General features: G+C 42.0%; 1 protein-coding gene across 1 annotated transcript; it reads right to left on the reverse strand.

Moving 5' to 3' along the window:
• Positions 1–1,169: 1,169 nt before the first annotated feature.
• Positions 1,170–9,411, reverse strand: LOC117487505 (protein NLRC3-like; the record flags this gene model as incomplete). The annotated part of the gene is made up of 4 exons (XM_034136139.1): positions 1,170–1,176; positions 3,407–3,475; positions 6,264–6,455; positions 7,505–9,411. Coding segments are annotated over 4 exons (2,175 nt in total), but the record flags the coding sequence as incomplete, so codon positions are not given.
• Positions 9,412–21,007: the final 11,596 nt, after the last annotated feature.

Raw genomic sequence — 21,007 nt, forward strand, 5'->3', positions numbered from 1 at the left:
GTATTTTATCTGTTTTATGTGCACTGTTGGAGGAGCCTGTGACCTATGTTTTTCATTGACATATCTACACTGTAGCTAATGGGCATATGCCATAAAGCCTTGAAACTTGAAACTTAAAATGATCAGAAACTGCATTGTCTCACTGAAAACAGCTCTAAAGAAAACCCAATTCCATACAAAGTACTTAACTTTCTACCAGTTGTAGAGTGGTGCTTACTTCAAAAGTGTATCTAAAGTTGCATCACTTATGTGACATACAAGAATAGTGTGTGACAGACAAAAGATGTCCTGTATGGGTTGATTGCGCACTGGACATAAACGCTAGTAAAGTCTAATCTGACGGGGGAGACCCGCTGTTGCTGACGAGTCGAAGGGGGAAGGGGTGATAGGGGGAAGAGGTGAGAGGAGGACGGGGTGCGAGACAGTCTCACACAACTTCAAAGAGACTACCTTGACAATAGTTACAAACACTGATCAAAGGACATACATCAAAGGGCTAATTTGATTGACATCAAAGGCTTATAACACACCGGTGCACACACACACCTACATGTTATAACACCTCCCAACTTACATCAAAGGACAGACATCAAAGGGCTAATTTGATTAGACAACAAGGGGTCAGACATCAATGGCTAATTAGATTATACAACAAAGGATCTACTACAATGGGGAGTTAACACCTACATGTTACAAAACACCTCACCCCTCACATCAAAGGATAGACATCAAAGGGTAATTAGATTAGACAACAAAGGGGGCAGACATCAAAGGCTAATTAGATTATACAACACAGGATCTACTACAACAGGGGATATCACACCTACATGTCACAAACACCTCACCCCTCACATCAAAGGATAGACAACAAAGGGATCAGACATCAAAGGCTAATTAGATTACACAACAAAGGATCTACTACAATGGGGGAATATCACACCTACATGTGATAACACCTCGAACAAAGGGGCTCATTAACATAATTAGGGGGCGGGACTTAGCATAAGTAGTAGTACTGATAGGGCAGGTGTGACCTGTCACTTTTTATGCATACTAATGTGATTGAAGGGGCATTTGTAATACTACTTCCGTGAAAGGCGAGGCTGCGTATTTCCCATGTAGAAAGTTTAAGGCTCATCATCATGACGCATCGTTCACCGTAAAAGGCTTCAAAGACTGGAAGCATGCTTACAAAAGGACACGGGTCTTAGCAAACACAGCTCTTCCAAGGAACATTTTGTGTGTGAGAAATTGTGGAGAGAAAAACAAATGTGCATCGAGACTGGTCAGGAAATCACAACTCTTGTCAACAAAGATCAGCTGGCTCGTAACAGATATCACTTGGGCTCCATTATTGACATTGGAAAAAATAAATAAATGAAATCACCATAAAAAAGTCAAATCAAAGCAATATTCTTTCAGTCTCAGTTGCTTACAAATACTGAAACATGAAACCAGAACACAATCAAAAGTCACCTTCATACTGTCTAATTACGCTTTCTTTATACATGTTCTGAAACATCAAAATGTTCTTACAGCCCTTTAAATCATTCGGCAAAGAATTCCACTTCTTTACTCAAGAGACACATCTGCTTTAAAGCAGTACGTGCAAACGTGCGGTCACCACTAGATGCACTTTAACACAGGGGTATCCTCTCTTGCACTTTGTGTATCCATGCTGCTATGTTGTTTTGCCATGTCATAAATACTTGTGTATTCTGCTCTTGCTCTTTTGCACTTTTCTTGTATTTCATGTATTTGTATCTGCTATGTTTGTAAATGTCATGTTCTTAATGTTTGATGTGAGGGACTGCGGATGGAAAGTAGCTCAAAGCTAAATCCGGCATATTTACGCTTGGCACATTTATAGTTTTAAGTGTTCATTAAAGTGCAATGTCCCTACCAAATAAACCATTACAATAAATAAACTAACTGAAGCTTAGAATGTAATCTCCTCCTATGATGCTCAGCCTCTGAAATTAAAACTAATGTGTTTTGTATATTCTCTGGCAGTATTCTGTTGTTTGCTTTATGCATAACTAAAGCCGTCTGTAATTCTATTACATCTTTAAATGTTAACAGCCTTGACTCAATAATCTGTTTGTTTGTTCTCTAGGTTGAACATTATGCAACATTCTCACAGCTTTTCTCTGTAATGTAATGAAAGGTTTTAAATGACTCATCGAGGTGTATATATGAGTCTATGAGTCAGCTGCATGCTGGCTCTGCTTGCTTGATGTGTAGCGTCGCTGTTCATCCATGGTGCGGCGTTACTTTTGTGCCTCTATCCTGAACACGCTATGAAACATTTTGAGGATAGGAAATGTTATTGAGCGCGCAATTTAACATGATGTAACTTTAGAAAACAATGTTCCTGTTTGAAATAACTCCAGGTTTAATAATCTGTTCAGAGTGAAACAGGGTTTTAATGTCAGAGATGATGCAGAAACAATCCACTGATAATCTGGAACTTTAACTTTGATCAGATGTTGAACAACTCCTTCATCTCCCTCACAGCTCATCAGTACTGACAGCATCTCTACTGACTCATGGAGCACAGAGTGAGTCTGTGGAAGCTCAAACTCTCTCCCTCACACATTCACCTTCTCTCTGTTACTCTGATCAATATTCAGTCATTAGCAAAAACGGAACAAATAACAATAACATTGTATTTGTTCAAATTCAGAAAATCATAAACACAAACAGATCAATATGAACTGCAGTCAGTGAACTGACCTGAGAGCCTCCAGTCTGCAGTTTGGACTCTTTAGTCCAGAACTCAGCAGCTCCACTCCTGAATCCTTCAGAGCGTTCTCACTCAGGTCCAGAACTCTCAGATGGATGTTGGACTTCAGAGCTGAGGCCAGAGCAGAACAGCTGATCTTTGACAACCTGCAGCGCCTCAGACTGAATAAAGAAAACATGATGAGGATAAACATCTGTTTATAATCCAATCAGATGTTACTCAACATTTAAATGAATCTGAACAGAAACATCTGTCTACTTCAGAAAGTGAACTTTATCATGTAAAACTAAAATGACTTCAGATGACCTTTATTCAGACGTTATCATTTACTAAATATTAAATACATAGATTTACTTTTTACAACTAACATCTATTACAGTTACTTTAAGAAACACTCAACATTTATGTCTGCAATTCTTTCTTCTTACTTTTAAAAATGAAACATGAATATAAGGACATTTACAACTTTATGGATGGAAGTTATTAATGAATATAAATGAGGTTCAATGACAAAGTGAACATGTGAGATCTCCAGCAGTAACAGAGAGTCAGTGAACTGACATGAGAGTCTCCAGTCTGCAGTCTGGACTCTCCAGAATATCACTCAGCAGCTCCACTGAATCCTGCAGAGTGTTGTGACTCAGGTCCAGATCTCTCAGATGGATGTTGGACTTCAGAGCTGAGATCAGAGCAAAACAGCTGATCTCTGACAAACTGCAGTCCTTCAGTCTGAATAAACAAAACATGATGAGGATAAACATCAGTTTATAATCCAATCAGATGTTACTCAACATTTAAATGAATCTGAACAGAAAAATCTGTCTACTTCAGAAAGTGAACTTTATCATGTATGTAATAGAAACATATTATACTGACTTACTTACTTTAATAATATCATTGTGTGATTCTTATTTGCTAATGTTTCTCTATATTTGCTACTTCTCACTCTTCTTAGCTAAGCTTGGGGAAAGTCCTTATGAAGAAGATGTGTTGCAGTGTTGTTAGTGACTCTCTATGTGCACCAACAGTATGACCTTCACCTCAGGTGAACTGAGGACTTCCTGATACGGCCTCCCTAACTCCCTAACTCCCAGAATGCTCCTTCATCATCACCAAGCTTCCCCCCTCCCTTTCTCCTCTCTCTGTGTTTAAATATGCAACCCAAACTCTACTCTTCCTCTTCCTCTCTGCAGACTGTATGCTCTCTGTGTGACTGACTGAACTTTCTTCAAGAAATAAGATACCACAAAGAGCTGAATGCTTTGATTCTCTCTCCACATTTGATCAATAAATTCCCACCACAATGTCAAACTAAAATGACTTCAGATGACCTTTATTCAGACGTTATCGTTTACTAAATATTAAATACATAGATTTACTTTTTACAGCTAACATCTATTACAGTTCCTTTAAGAAACAGTCAACATGTATGTCTGCAGTTCTTACTTCTTACTCTTAAAAATGAAATATGAATATAAGGACATGTACAACTCTATGGATGTAAGTTATTAACGTATGCCCCCCCCCCCATCCAGGATTTGGGCCCATGAGAAATCAGGGCTGATTAAAAACATTGAATTGTTGTATTATTATGTTTAGTGTTGTTATTTGTAGAGCTTTGTCCTAATATTTATCTTTGTATTAAACTATGTTGAGAGATTAGTGTAATATCATGTTTTTATTTAGCTATGAAACTCTGAATGAAAGTCTGCGTGATCTTGGAGATGTTAGTTTTCTACTTCCAGAGGACCTTGGCGTGGATAAACCAAAACAGGAAGTCCTGGATAGTTTCCCCTCTCGGATCTTCTCCGGGAAACAAACGTAGTGTTTCCAGCTCATGGTACCAAAACCCACCCTGGCTTGAATACTCCGTGAAAGGCGAGGCTGCGTATTTCCCATGTAGAAAGTTTAAGGCTCATCATCATGACGCATCGTTCACCGTAAAAGGCTTCAAAGACTGGAAGCATGCTTACAAAAGGACACGGGTCTTAGCAAACACAGCTCTTCCAAGGAACATTTTGTGTGTGAGAAATTGTGGAGAGAAAAACAAATGTGCATCGAGACTGGTCAGGAAATCACAACTCTTGTCAACAAAGATCAGCTGGCTCGTAACAGATATCACTTGGGCTCCATTATTGAAATTGGAAAAAATAAATAAATGAAATCACCATAAAAAAGTCAAATCAAAGCAATATTCTTTCAGTCTCAGTTGCTTACAAATACTGAAACATGAAACCAGAACACAATCAAAAGTCACCTTCATACTGTCTAATTACGCTTTCTTTATACATTTTCTGAAACATCAAAATGTTCTTACAGCCCTTTAAATCATTCGGCAAAGAATTCCACTTCTTTACTCAAGAGACACATCTGCTTTAAAGCAGTACGTGCAAACGTGCGGTCACCACTAGATGCACTTTAACACAGGGGTATCCTCTCTTGCACTTTGTGTATCCATGCTGCTATGTTGTTTTGCCATGTCATAAATACTTGTGTATTCTGCTCTTGCTCTTTTGCACTTTTCTTGTATTTCATGTATTTGTATCTGCTATGTTTGTAAATGTCATGTTCTTAATGTTTGATGTGAGGGACTGCGGATGGAAAGTAGCTCAAAGCTAAATCCGGCATATTTACGCTTGGCACATTTATAGTTTTAAGTGTTCATTAAAGTGCAATGTCCCTACCAAATAAACCATTACAATAAATAAACTAACTGAAGCTTAGAATGTAATCTCCTCCTATGATGCTCAGCCTCTGAAATTAAAACTAATGTGTTTTGTATATTCTCTGGCAGTATTCTGTTGTTTGCTTTATGCATAACTAAAGCCGTCTGTAATTCTATTACATCTTTAAATGTTAACAGCCTTGACTCAATAAACGGTTTGTTTGTTCTCTAGGTTGAACATTATGCAACATTCTCACAGCTTTTCTCTGTAATGTAATGAAAGGTTTTAAATGACTCATCGAGGTGTATATATGAGTCTATGAGTCAGCTGCATGCTGGCTCTGCTTGCTTGATGTGTAGCGTCGCTGTTCATCCATGGTGCGGCGGTACTTTTGTGCCTCTATCCTGAACACGCTATGAAACATTTTGAGGATAGGAAATGTTATTGAGCGCGCAATTTAACATGATGTAACTTTAGAAAACAATGTTCCTGTTTGAAATAACTCCAGGTTTAATAATCTGTTCAGAGTGAAACAGGGTTTTAATGTCAGAGATGATGCAGAAACAATCCACTGATAATCTGGAACTTTAACTTTGATCAGATGTTGAACAACTCCTTCATCTCCCTCACAGCTCATCAGTACTGACAGCATCTCCACTGACTCCTGGAGCACAGAGTGAGTCTGTGGAAGCTCAAACTCTCTCCCTCACACATTCACCTTCTCTCTGTTACTCTGATCAATAATCAGTCATTAGCAAAAACGGAACAAATAACAATAACATTGTATTTGTTCAAATTCAGAAAATCATAAACACAAACAGATCAATATGAAGTGCAGTCAGTGAACTGACCTGAGAATCTCCAGTCTGCAGTTTGGACTCTTTAGTGCAGAAATCAGCAGCTCCACTTCTGAATCCCTCAGAGTGTTCTCACTCAGGTCCAGATCTCTCAGATGGGAGGGGTCAGACTTCAGAGCTGAGGCCACGACTTCACATTCACTCTCTGAGAGTCCATAGAGTCCATAGGGTCGAGAGCCACCAAGTCTATAATAAAACATATATTACAACATGTGTTAAAAAGAGGAAACATTATATTAACATCAAGCATTTGATGAAAAAATATTTGACATGTTCTGATAGACCTTTGCTGTTAGTCCATGTAATATAATATATAATAATATATGATAATAGAGTGTAATGAGTTGTCAGTGTGATCTGATCACATGTCTGTGCTCCTGCTGTCACTGACTGTTACCAAAAGAAACAGAAATTAAATGAATCACTTGACAATATTAGAGATGTACATATTTAAATGTTAGTTAATATGTGGATGTGAATGATGGATGAAGGATGCTTTGGCCCATTGTCCCTATCACTGGGGAAACACCAGAGGAGATACAGAAAGATTCCTATCTATTTCTGGTCATTAGAAAAGCCATCATCAAACTAATGATGAGGAATTGTCTAAAAGATAATAACTTAGTGAACTCACAATGGAGTAACTTAGTTAATGAAATCTATGTAACGGAGAAAACAACTAGATTAGAAACCAAATGCATATCTTTGAGGAAAGGTGGGAGGAATGGGTCAGTATAGAACAATACAGTGAATATAATTAATGTGTACCTGAGTATTCATAATGTATTCATAATGTATCCATTCTTTCATTTGTAATATTATTAATGCTATTATCCTATTATGTCTTTTCTGATTTCTCATCTGTTATGTAGTTCATCTTGTACTTAGATGTGTTTATTTGGTTGTGTATGCTTTGTGAATATTTGCTTAAAAAGCAAAGAAAAAAGCAAAGAAAGTAATAATAACATGTTTCTGTGATAACTGTAAGTCCTGCTGTGTGGTGTAATCACATGCTGAGAAAGCTCTCAAGTCCTTCATGTGTTTGACATGTCGCCTCCATCACTCAATATGAAGAGAGGAACGCTTCAGTTTAACTATTATTATAAATAAATAGAAGAACAGTGTTGGCTTATTTTGCTCTCAGTATTTAAACAGCAGAAATGTTATCGTGTTTATTTGAATAATTAAACTCCTGATCTACATTAGTTTATAAAGTTAATCACATCTGGACTTACTTGAACTTCCTGCAGTTCCTCACAGCTGGAAGCAGTCTCCGTCGTCCCTCATCTGATGTTTTGTACTGATCCAGGTCCAACTCATCCAGAACCTCCTCTGACATCTGCAGCATGTAGGCCAGAGCAGAGCAGTGGATAACAGAGAGTTTCTTCTCTGATCTGTTCTCTGACTTCAGGAACTCTGTGATCTCCTGATGAACTGAGTGGTCCTTCATCTCTGTCAGACAGTGGAAGATGTTGATGCTCCTGTCAGGAGAGATATAATAACCTCTCATCTCCTTCAGGTTGCTGATGGCTCTCTGGATGATTTCTGGTCTGTTGTCTGTGCGACCCAGCAGGCCTCCTAACAGTCTCTGGTTGGACTCCAGAGAGAGGCCGTGGAGAAAGCGGACAAACAGGTCCAGGTGGCCATTTTCACTTCTGAGGGATTTCTCCATGGCTCTCTTCAGGAAGTCATCCAGGGATGGGTAATCATCATCATCATCATCACTGCTATCATTGTCTTCGTCCCGGTCTCTCTTCAGGAAGTTCTTCAGTACCTTTGTGTTCCTGTTGGTGTAACAGTGCAACATGTAGACTGCAGCCAGAAACTCCTGAATGCTCAGATGAACAAAGCAGTAGACTGTTTTCTGGAAGATCACTCTCTCTCTTTTGAAGATCTGTGTACAAACTCCTGAGTGCACCAAGGCCTCGGTGACATCAAGACCACAGCGCTGCAGGTCTTCTTGGTAGAACATGATGTCTCCTTTCTCCAGATGTTCAAACGCCAGCCTCCCCAGCTTCAGAAGAACCTCCCTGTCAGCCTCCGTCAGCTGCTGTGGACTCGTCTCATGTCCCTCTTCATACTTCTGCTTCTTCCTCTTGGTCTGGACCAGCAGGAAGTGTGAGTACATGTCAGTGAGGGTCTGGGGCAGCTCTCCTCTCTGGTCTGTAGTCAACATGTGGTCCAGAACTGCAGCAGTGATCCAGCAGAAGACTGGGATCAGACACATGATGTGGAGGCTCCTGGAGCTCTTGATGTGAGAGATGATTCTGCTGGACAGGTCTTCATCACTCCATCTCCTCCTGAAGTACTCCTCCTTCTGGGCGTCAGTGAAGCCTCGTACTTCTGTTACCCTGTCCACACACTCAGGAGGGATCTGATTGGCCGCTGCAGGTCTGGAAGTTATCCAGACGAGAGCCGAGGGAAGCAGCTTCCCCCTGATGAGGTTTGTCAGCAGCACGTTGACTGAGGACTGCTGTGAGACATCAGACACAACCTCATTGTTTCTGAAGTCCAGAGAAAGTCTGCTTTCATCCAGGCCGTCAAAGATGAGCAGCACTTTGCAGACAGCCAGCTGCTCTGCTGTGACCTTCTGTAAGGTTGGATGGAAAACATGGAGCAGCCTGAGAAGACTGTACTGCTCACCTTTGATCAGGTTCAGCTCCTTGAAGGAGAGCGGGATCACCAGACTGACATCTTGGTTTCCCAAACCCTCGGCCCAGTCCAGAGTGAACTTCTGCACTGAGAAGGTTTTTCCAACTCCAGCGACTCCGTTGGTCAGGACCGCTCTGATGAGAGTCTGTTGGTCAGGTAAGGCTTTAAAGATGTCCTGGCACTTGATTGGAGTGTCATGGAGGGTCTTCTTCTTGGAAGCTGTCTCCAGCTGCCTCACCTCATGCTGGGTATTAACCTCTTCACTCTGGCCTTGTGTGATGTAGAGCTCAGTGAAGATGCTGTTGAGGAGGGTTTCACTTTGATCAGTTCCTTCAGTCACACGTTCACATCTCCTCCTCAGACTGAGCCTATGTTCATCTAAAACCTCCTGCAGACCACTATCTGCTGGAAGAGAAGGAAACGTGAGAGAATGAGGGAAATGCTCTGAGAATCTAATTATAACAATAAAACAACAACAAACAGACTGAGTTTAAATGTTTTATAAACAGCTTACTGTCTATGCTCTACAACAGTATACCTGTTCAAACACACATGAACCAGGAAGAGGAATAAGACGCTGCATGTGTTCGGCCTCTTACCTCGTACAGAGCTGGTCTGACTGGCTGTCTGCAGTCCAGCTCTGGTTCTGGATCTTTCTCCACACTGGGGACAGGAGGAGTCTCCTGATGGAGGTCTCTGCTCCCAGTATGAGGTGATGCACTGTCTGCAGAACCAGTGTCCACAGCTGGTAGAGACTGGATCCTTCAGGACGTCCTGACACAGAGCACAGCTGGACAGCTGCTCCTCCACAGGAACACCACTCTTCCTCTTCCCTCTGTGGAGATGAACACATCCTTTACAGCACGTCACATTAGTGGAGCTGATTCTCACCAATGGGCAGAGCGTCACAAACGTCTCTCTCAAGACTCTTCTCCTCCAGTAGGACTCAGGTGAGGGTGTTGCACTTTTCATTGTTCATGTGATGTTTTGGTGTTGTTGTTGTTGTTGTTTTGTTTCTTTCCGTTAACTATCAAGTGGGAACTAAGTATTTTTGTTAGTAAGTGTTTGTGTTTCTCTTGTTATCCTACGATGCTGTGATGTGTGGCTGTGAATAAGAACATATAAAGGACAGACCATCTGTTTCTATTTCTTTAGAAAGGGGCAGGTCATATCAGATTATTTTCTTCTCCCAGCTCCTTTTCGGTCAATGGTGTGTTCATAGAGACATGTTTTGTAAATATTTGTTATACATTAAGTTGTGCATACCATGAACGGAACAAATACAAATGAAATGAAATGAAAGATGAAATGTGTCACGCTGCACGAATACGCAGGTGACATGAATTTCACCTCTTCACTTTCTTGGTGTCTCCAGGCACGGATCTGGGTCTTTGCATTGACTCTACATGTAATCACACAAAGCTCTGTTATATCTGCTGATGCTAAACACAACCAGCTCACCAGAGGCCTGTACTACGAAGCTGGTTCAACCTAACCTGGATATGTTTGAGTTAGCCGGTTGGCCCAATCCAAAACATACGCGCTCTCGCTAAACTGTACTACGACGCCGGTTATCAAGTGGATCGCTCAAGCCAGCCGTGTCCTATCTAGTTAGGTGCGCGTTCACATGAAAGGGGTGGTATTTGGAGCATTCGACCAATCACAAACATGGACAAGCGTACTGACAGCGCAGCGTCATACTTCCTGAATGAAAAGTGAACTTTAATATTAGTCAAATATGAAGAAGTTAAACTTTAAACATCCATGATTTAAACACTTTATCCAGGATCAAAGCCACATAGCTGCACCTGCAAGGTGAATACAGCTGGTAACAGAAAAAGTGTTTGAATGCGTACATTAACAGGTTTATGAAATCACTGCCCCGTCCAAGACACGATCTGACTTTAATTACATTTGACTCGAGTGTTTCGTCAACTTAATGTGTTGCTTAAAATAATACTTCTGCATACAGTATGTGACACTGTGAGTGTTGCACGGCCAGATACGGCTCAGCTGACTCAGATAAGGAAATATATGATACATTATGATGTGATATGATATGAATGATAATGGCACACATCGACGTCTGCACTCACAGTGCCGCGGACTGTACTTAATGTTACTCTGATCCGGTTACTTATGTTGTGGCAGATATTTAAGTAAGCTTTCTTAACGCTAATGTTATAATAGTCAGATTGCTCTGAAGATGGGAGGGGATATTCTATTAATTTTCACGTTCACACAGTCAGTTGATTTTTGCCGGCAGTCTTTCCTGCAACGGCAGTTTTTCTGTATTTCCTCTATCCTGTAATATGACTTGATCGCTTTAAACTCCGCACACGGAGCTCTGATTGGTCAGCAGGCGGTGCTTTCACTGAGTTGATCTCTTAGCCTGCCACCTAACCTGCTCCGGAGCAGGTTTGCCGCTCAGCATTAGTTACCATGGAAATCTGGCCTGCTAAAAAGAGAACCAGCGTCGTAGGACCGGAAAGCCCGAGATTTCCCTGAATTTAGCCGCTAAGCGAAAATCCAGCTTCGTAGTACAGGCCTCAGGTCATCACTATTATTAATAAACATCTTTAAAATACATATCATAAACATGCCCAAGTAGTAAATAATGTTTTGGACGATATATTTAGTTTTTAGTGAGTATTTATCAATATCTTTGCCATTTAAAACCTTTTTATGCCACTGATACAATGATGCTATAAATGCATATTGAAATATCCTCAAATAATGTTAGCTTGCTGTGCTCTGCTGCCTTTGTTCTGTACTATACTGCACACATGATATTATTAAAGAACAGTTTAATATATTAGATTATATAAAAACTGGATCCTCTTCAGGTCAGGTTACAGCAGAAACTCTTACTTTGTGTCTGAGGGTCCAGGTTCATTACTGAAGGTTATAGAACTAAGGAATTAAGGACACTTATGTGAATGTTAAGTGATGTATTTATTATGTGGGCCATAATAATATGTGAGAAATCTTCGTTTTCTTGGACCTTGATGTGAAGTTAAGATTTTTGATAAGCTTTAGGTATTGCAATTTCACACGTGTACAAAAGTATAGCTTAATTCAACTGATGAGGGCTAAGTGAATAAATGTAAGCGATGTGATGCAAGTAGCTCTTGGCCACTTTCATTTTTTGAAAGTAGCTCTCAGATGAAGAAAGGTTGGAGACCCCTGGTTTAAGGTGTTAGAGAAGGCGGGGCTTGGGAGGAGGCTAGTGGGATGGATTAGGAGAGTTTATGGTGGAGCAGTTAGTTGTGTAAAGGTGAATGGGATTTTAACTAATGTGTTTAGGCTAGGGAAGTCAGTCCGGCAAGGACGCCCTCTCTCGTCGATGCTGTATGCGTTGCCAGCGGAGCCACTGGCGGGCCTGCTGCAGCAGAATGAGGATGTGAAGGGAGTGGAGGTACCGGGGGGAACGTGTGGTGTATCAGTATGAGGATGTGAAGGGAGTGGAGGTACCGGGGGAACGTGTGGTGTATCAGTATGAGGATGTGAAGGGAGTGGAGGTACCGGGGAACGTGTGGTGTATCAGAAATGAAGGATGTGAAGGGAGTGGAGGTACCGGGGGAACGTGTGGTGTATCAGAATGAGGATGTGAAGGGAGTGGAGGTACCGGGGGAACGTGTGGTGTATCAGAATGAGGATGTGAAGGGAGTGGAGGTACCGGGGGAACGTGTGGTGTATCAGAATGAGGATGTGAAGGGAGTGGAGGTACCGGTGGGAACGTGTGGTGTATCAGAATGAGGATGTGAAGGGGGTGGAGGTACCGGGGGAAACGTGTGGTGTATCAGAATGAGGATGTGAAGGGAGTGGAGGTACCGTGGGGAACGTGTGGTGTATCAGAATGAGGAATGTGAAGGGAGTGGAGGTTCCGGGGGAACGTGTGGTGTATCAGAATGAGGATGTGAAGGGAGTGGAGGTACGCAGGGGGGGACACGTGTGGTGTATCAGAATGAGGAATGTGAGGAGTGGAGGTACCGGGGGAACGGTGTGTGGTATCAGAATGAGGATGTGAAGGGAGTGGAGGTACCGGGGGGAACGTGTGGTTTATCAGAATGAGGATGTGAAGGGAGTGGAGGTACCGGGGAACGTGTGGTGTATCAGAATGAGGATGTGAAGGGAGTGGAGGTACCGTGGGAATGTGTGGTGTATCAGAATGAGGATGTGAAGGGAGTGGAGGTACCGGGGGAACGTGTGGTGTATCAGTATGAGGATGTGAAGGGAGTGGAGGTACCGTGGGAACGTGTGGTGTATCAATATGAGGATGTGAAGGGAGTGGAGGTACCGGGGGAACGTGTGGTGTATCAGAATGAGGATGTGAAGGGAGTGGAGGTACCGGGGGAACGTGTGGTGTGTCAGAATGAGGATGTGAAGGGAGAGGAGGTACCGAGGGAACGTGTGGTGTATTAGAATGAGGATGTGAAGGGAGTGGAGGTACCGGGGGAACGTGTGGTGTATCAGTATGAGGATGTGAAGGGAGTGGAGGTACCGTGGGAACGTGTGGTGTATCAGAATGAGGATGTGAAGGGAGTGGAGGTACCGGGGGGAACGTGTGGTGTATCAGAATGAGGATGTGAAGGGAGTGGAGGTACCGGGGGAACGTGTGGTGTATCAGAATGAGGATGTGAAGGGAGTGGAGGTACCGGGGGAACGTGTGGTGTATCAGAATGAGGATGTGAAGGGAGTGGAGGTACCGTGGGAATGTGTGGTGTATCAGAATGAGGATGTGAAGGGAGTGGAGGTACCGGGGGAACGTGTGGTGTATCAGAATGAGGATGTGAAGGGAGTGGAGGTACCGGGGGGAACGTGTGGTGTATCAGAATGAGGATGTGAAGGGAGTGGAGGTACCGTGGGAATGTGTGGTGTATTAGAATGAGGATGTGAAGGGAGTGGAGGTACCGTGGGAATGTGTGGTGTATCAGTATGAGGATGTGAAGGGAGTGGAGGTACCGGGGGAACGTGTGGTGTATCAGTATGCTGATGACGCGACGATAACAGTTCAGGATATGGGGAGCATCAAAGGAGTGTTTGATAGTGTGGATCTATATAGTAGGGCTTCAGGGGCGATGGTAAACATAGAGGAATCAGAATGTATGGTCTTAGGGAAGGGAAGTGTGGGGAGAGTAGAAATAGGTCTGAAGAAAAACAAAGAGTACTTTAGAGCAGTGGTTCTCAAACCTTTTTCAATAATGTACCCCCTTTGAAAAAAAAATTCAGCCAAGTACCCCCTGATCAGCGCAAAAACTATTTGTTAGGGAAAAAAAGCCAATATAAAGAGGTACAGTACAGCGCTGCACCATCAGTGTCTGATTTATTAAAACAACATTGTAACTGAGAAACACTTAAATGCTACATTTCAAATGTTTACAATCCATCACGAAATTCATGGCAAACCAATTTCAACATCATGCAATAACACTAAGACGACATTAGTTGCATTGAACTGATCTTTTTAATAAGTTGTACTTACAATTTAGTGAGAAACATGGGCTTGTGCTTCACTGAGGATCTTTGTCATTCTGACAGGGAGGCAACTGCAGTTATTACACTTCGCGTTTTGAAATATGTGTAACTCTGTTCATATAAAACCCACACTGCTCAAACTTCGTAACTTTTCCTAAAATTGGTATATTTATTTATTTTGGGGCGTGGGGAATGAAGAGAAGAAAAAAATATGAGCATTTTATGAGCATGGGATTTTGACCCCTCATATAAACAAATGCATAATGCTGCACTATACTTTGCAGCCACAAGCCGTTGTCAAGCAACGCTTATTGTTTAGGTCCTTTGACACGCAGGCAGTCATATAATTAACTAGAACTAGCTAGATCTGATAGATTTGGACATAAACGTGAGTGAAGTATAACCGGACGCGAGAGAGAGATCAGAGATCAGATCAGCTGCTGCTGACGGAGAACACGCAGCTCTTCCGGATCACAGCTCCACCCGCTGTGACAGACCGTTTAGCGGAGCAAAATACACTAAGGCCCAATCCCAAACCGCCCCCTACACCCTACCCCTACACACTACCCCTCCGTTTGCGCGTTCGTGCGGAGGGTCCGCCACATTAAGTGCTGTTCCAAACCAACGAGTGTGGAGCGGTGTGGAGGGGGAGTGGGCTATCAAGCCCTCAAACAGCGAGTCTGCATCGGTGCTGACTTCACCTGCTGCCCTACCTGACCGGTCTCAACGCTGTGTGTGTCCGTCAGGAAACAAGCTGTGTACAAGTAGTTCCAGCAAACATCTACTGATAAATTGCGATGTTAACAACCTCATGATAACCTCATATGTTTTTAACTTAGTGTTTAACTTACCTGTGTTTAGTCTAGAAAAAGGTCAAAGTGTGCATTTTATTATAAAGTTGTGTATATTTACAGACTGTTGCAAAAACTAAGAAGCTTATAAACATCAGGTTTAAAACTAAAAGAGCTTTACAAAAAAGTAACACAATGAAAGATGTTTGGAGTTTTATTTGAGTTCTTAATTTACATTTTTTGTCAAAGAGATGCTGATTTGAAACCGTTGTTACATACAGTTACGGCATTTCCTGTTTCTGCCGGAGAGAGGGGAGTTTGTCCCAAAGCTTGCTGCTGTATTTACTCCCTCCATCTGACAGGAGGGAGCCTCATTCAGCTGCGAGTGTGGCTACAGACGGAGTTCCGGGGGAGGGTCGAGGGAGTGGTTTGGGATTGGGCCTAAGAGTTAGACCTAACACACTAGCTAGTTTATATACTCTGGAACTAGCTAAACTAGTCATAAATATGTCTATTCTTTACTGTTGGGTCACTTATTACAGGTTCAATGAGCTGCACGAGACTGACCGGCTGTCCGGAGACGAGAGAGAGGAAAAGAGAGCACCCCGTTTATTTTTCCCATTTTATTATCCAGATTTACTGTTAGGAGGCTAGGGAGGTTTTGGAGAATGAATACAAGGATGGAGGATTAAAGTTAATACATTTAGAAAGGAAACTAAAAACAATGAGTTAAAATGATGATAAAGTATTTAAATAAAGGTGTTTTGATGAGCTTTAAGAAAGGGGGGACGAGTGAGTTTCAGAGGGAAGTGGTGAGTGCATGGGGGGGGGGGGGGGGTTGTTGAATGTGAGATATGAATGTGTGAGCGCAAAACAAGTGTGGAAGCAACCCATCTTCCTGAATCAAAGGATTGTGAAGGAACAGAAGGTCGTCTTCACTTTGCCGATGTGGAGGGCGGGGTTCAGAGTTGTGAGGGATTCAGTGTGTGAGTATGTTCCAGGTTTTATGAGGGCACGGGTGATAGTGGAGGAGGTTAGAGGGAGGGATTGATTCATGGGGTTAGGGGCAGCAGAGAATATATTAGACAGTAGAAAGGAGGGAATGGAGAAGAATGATTGAGAGTGAGAATGTGGGAAGTGGGGAAAGTGATGTTGAGTTATATGTGGGTGATGATGACACAATGATCAAACTGGGGGATATAAATACCAAAAGGATCAATAACATCTTGAGAAAAGAGAATGTGAGAAGACCGGCAGCAGAGAAAGAATGGGGGAAAGTGGTGAATGGGAAAGATGTGAAAAAGATATGGATGAATTTGAGAGTGAAGGTAACAGTGTGGAGTGCGAGCTATTTGATTTCCTGTTAAGGCACAACAGGATCTTCAATCATTGAGTGATAAGTATGTTTGATAGTGAGGTGAAGAAAGAATGTGATGTATGTAGGGTGGGAGTGGGGAATTGTATGCATGCATTTGTTGAATGCAGTAAATTAAGGGTGGTCTTTGTCAGAATAAAAGAAATGATAGGCAGATGTTGGAATGAAAGGTTGATAAAGTGTTTGGACTGGAAGGAGCTATGGCTGTTTGGTGTGAATGGGAGATGAGTGAGTGCAATGTTGGTCTCCTGAATGTTTGTTTGAGTCATGCAAGACATGCAGTTAAATTAAGAAGACATATTGCACACTGTGAGGGGAGGATGGAAGAAGTATGGGACATAATGAAAAGGACGATAAAAAGAGACATTGGACTGTTATTTATAAGGAACGGAGGTTTTTGTGGAGGATTATGTGGAAGGTTGCTCATTGATTGAAGTTAATGATGGAAAGCTAAGATTTCATTTTGAAATATGTTGATGATTGTGTTTTGTAATGTTTTTCCCTATACTTTTAGGAGTTAGGATTACTGGGATGTGAATCCATTTATCTGTTTTGTTTTGGCTTGAATGAAAGGCCATGGAGTCCCTTTCTTTGAGGGCTCTTTTATATGAATTATGTTATAAAAATGTAAATCATGTATTTTTATAATAAAAGATAATTAAAAAAAATCACGCCCGATCTCGGAAGCTGAGCAGGGTCGGGCCGGGTCAGTACTTGGATGGGAGACCGCCTGGGAATACCCGGTGCTGTAAGCTTTTTTTAAAGTGTTTTATTATATTTATTGGTGTATAAAAATGTATTAAATAAAAAGACTGGAGAGAAACATGAAAGCTTGACTCTGTGATTAAATCCACCTCTGTTTGTCCGCTCCAAGACCCTCAAAGGACGGACTCTGGACCTCCAGCATGTCTCCCTGACATGTGCACTTAGGTTATTTCCATCATCCACTCCAAGACCCTCAAAGGGCGGCCTCATGAGTACCAGCATGACCCCCACCTCCATAACCCAGCGCACCAGGCGAACCTGTGTACCCACACTTAAGCACACCTCTCGGACTAAACCAAAGGGACACCCCGGTCAGAAGTTCGTGCCCCTGGTAATCCTAAAAGGGGGTGGATTTTGTGTTGCTTTGATGTCCGCCCCTCAGCATCCAGGCCGGGGCGGCAGAGGCCGGCAGAGGCCCTCCGATGGCGGGTCGCGTTTGCCATTCGATCAGTGAGAGGAGAGGAGAAGGACGCAGCAATAGGGGGGAAAATGAAAAAAGGTATCCGAAAATAGGCACTCATGAGGCGGGTAAAGTCCCCTGTCGACTGCCGTTATATTCCTCCAGAGGCTCATTTGCTCAAAAATGAATAAAAAGATAAATTAATAGAACCGGGCCAAAAGGGGGGGAAAATGAAAAAAGTAAACCTGGGGGAAAGTGTTCTAAATGTCGGGGAAACTGTTTTAAATAGGAGAGAGTGTCATTAACTGTTACCCAGAGAACAGTCTGCAGCACCTGACTTTCTAACCCAGGAAAAGTGCTGCAAACGTGGGGAAAAGTGTTCATGCAGCCCCTTAATAATGGTAATAATGATTAAAAATCATTTCTAGGGCAGAAAGTATGGAGATATACCTTAATGCAGTGTGTTTGTACATAAAGTGGACTGTCAACTGGAAAAAGCCCTAACGGTGAGTAAGGTATAAAGATATTAACATGATGACTGTTGGAATGGAACCGGCAACCTTATAATTGAGAGACCAATGCAGTCACACAGAGCCACAGTCACACCTGGTAATAGGTAGTGTGGCTGGCTGTTTTAAAGAATGTGTAGTAAGAAAAGAAAAGAAAGTAAAAACGCTGGGAAAAGCAGCAACATATTTTGTCTGCATGTTTTTGAACTACAACCATATGTCCCCAATAATCTGGAAGATATGTGGAACATGTTAAATTGTGTATGAGGTTTCCATCAGATAGTATAGAATAGGCTGAGACAGTGTGTTAAACTCCAGTCTGTGTGTCTGTGTCTGAGCTGAGCTCCTAATCAGACTGTGTCTGAGTCCAGAGATCAAAGGTTTCCATGGTGATGTGATCAGTGATCAGTGAAAGGAGAGGGTTTCATGTGAAAAGTTTTTCTCACATCCTTGCCCTCAACAGACATTTTTTTAAATTTCTATACTGAAATGTTTTTATTTTTCAACCTAAGAGATGTTTTCCTACATTTTCTTCAACAACTGATGTCACAGGAGTTTAGGCTTTGGGACTTATGGCAGGTTTAAAAAAAAAAATGACGGCGAATTTCAAGCTCTCCTCCACTCTGTTTTGAGATCAAAGCTCTCTAGACTTAACGAGTGGTGCACACTAATGTTAAAATCTGAAGAAGGCCTCTTTACCAAGCTCCAAACTAAGTCAAATATTTCAAAAAGTGTAAAAGATATCAAAAATCTGAATGCAAGTTTAATAGCTGAATGTCTTGTGACCGTTTTAAAAGTTGGAACGAAGTCTCTAGCTGAAAATATGTGGAAGGAGTAGCATTTAGCACACGGTGTAGCTCAAAGAGGATTTGAAGGTTCCTCCCATTGGGTTACATTGTAAAAACTAGAGAATGCAATTCCTGAAGAAATTGCTAGTGGGAATGCTTTATGCTGAAAAGATGACGCTGAAATGTAATGTGTAAGAAGAAAGTGAAGAATTTAGATTGAAATTATACATGAACACTGGGGGCTTGAATGTGTGATGAGTGAAGAAAAGAAAGTAAAAAGGCTTGGAAAAGCAGCAGAATATTTGAACTGCAAACCTTTGAACTAACTTGATGGTGAATGATCTGTCGCCATGGCAACGACATTTGATGACACCCCATAATACGCTTAGATGCGTTGATGGCTGCATCGTTACCAAACCTGTGAAGTTTTGGGCCGTTTGGAACATTTTCACTGAAGTTATGAGAAAACCGTGTTTCATGGCCAGCATTGTGTTGCCATGGCAACGGCATTTGAAGAAACCCCATAATTGACGTAGAGCTGTTGAGGGCTGGACCGGTGATATACAAGTGAAGATTGGGGGACAATTGGACTGTGTCCATTGGACTTACAGCAACATCGTGTTTCATGGCGAGTCGCCATGGCAACGGCATTTGATGACACCCCATAATACGCTTAGATGCGTTGATGGCTGCATCGTTACCAAACCTGTGAAGTTTTGGGCCGTTTGGAACATTGTGTGTGAGAGAGCGAGAGACAGAGTGAAAGTATGAATGAACAGTTAGCAGTTGAAGTCGCATGAAGATTGTTCAAGTCTGAAGAATGTCTCCATTGACTTCAATGGTTAAAAATGTGAAGAATTACGGGATGTATCTCTGGAATTATGAAAGTTATGAATAATCCAAATGATGGCCATCGATTCCCGACCGAGCTGAACGTTTTGATGTTTGAACGGAGTTTCTGCGATGTTGAATGCAGGAGGAGAAGAGGTGCAAAATTCCGGTGGAATAATAATAATTTTGTCCGTAGAATAAATAAATAAAAGTTTAAAAAGCTGAATATTATAAAAAGCATACATGTCCAAAGCAAGAAAAGTCATAGCAGTCATGTCCTGAAGGAGCTGGACATTTTAATATTTGACTGGTTCCTGTAGCTGAAAGTATGCTGAAGTAGTTAAACAGCAAACATTGGTTGAAATAAGTTGAAGGATAAAGATTTGAAGAACAATAGTCTGTTGCTCAGCATTCACACTAATTATCAAATAACATAAAAACTGGATCCTCTTCAGGTCAGGTTACAGCAGAAACTCTTACTTTGTGTCTGAGGGTCCAGGTTCATTACTGAAGTTTGGAGGTGGATCTTTATACCGGTCACTCTTCAGAGACAGACAGCTGGAGACTGAAGATGTGTCCTCTTCCTCATCTTTAAAACGACTCATCTTCTCCAGTCTGAGAGATAAACTAGTAACCACACACACACGCACACGCACACGCACGCACACACACACACACACACACACACACACACACACACACACACACACACACACACACGTTTAAATCTAAACCATCAAAATAATAAACTTGTGTTATGATATTAGGGTCATGCAGTCAGGTAGCTATCCCTTTGAGAGAGAGAGAGGGGGGGGGGGGCTTGTGCATGTGTGTGTGCGCGTGCGCGCAATTTCCACTGGGGACAGGGGGGACATGCCCCCCCAACGTTTCAAAATCCCGTTTGTGTCCCCCCCACTTTTCAATAGTGTTTAATTTAATTTTTTTTACGCAAGTGGTCATCGCCACGGAGGATTAAACAGCCTCTGTGTGTGTGTGTGTGTGTGTGTGTGTGTGTGTGTGTGTGTGTGTGTGTGTGTGTGTGTGTGTGTGTGTGTGTGTGTGTGTGTGTGTGTGTCACTAGCGCATTTTGTGTGTGAGAGAGAGAGAGATATTATCTATTTAATATAGTTGTAAAAACATAATGTCAGA

The sequence above is a fragment of the Trematomus bernacchii genome, unplaced genomic scaffold (genome assembly GCF_902827165.1).
Source record: "Trematomus bernacchii unplaced genomic scaffold, fTreBer1.1, whole genome shotgun sequence".
Classification (NCBI taxonomy): domain Eukaryota; kingdom Metazoa; phylum Chordata; class Actinopteri; order Perciformes; family Nototheniidae; genus Trematomus; species Trematomus bernacchii.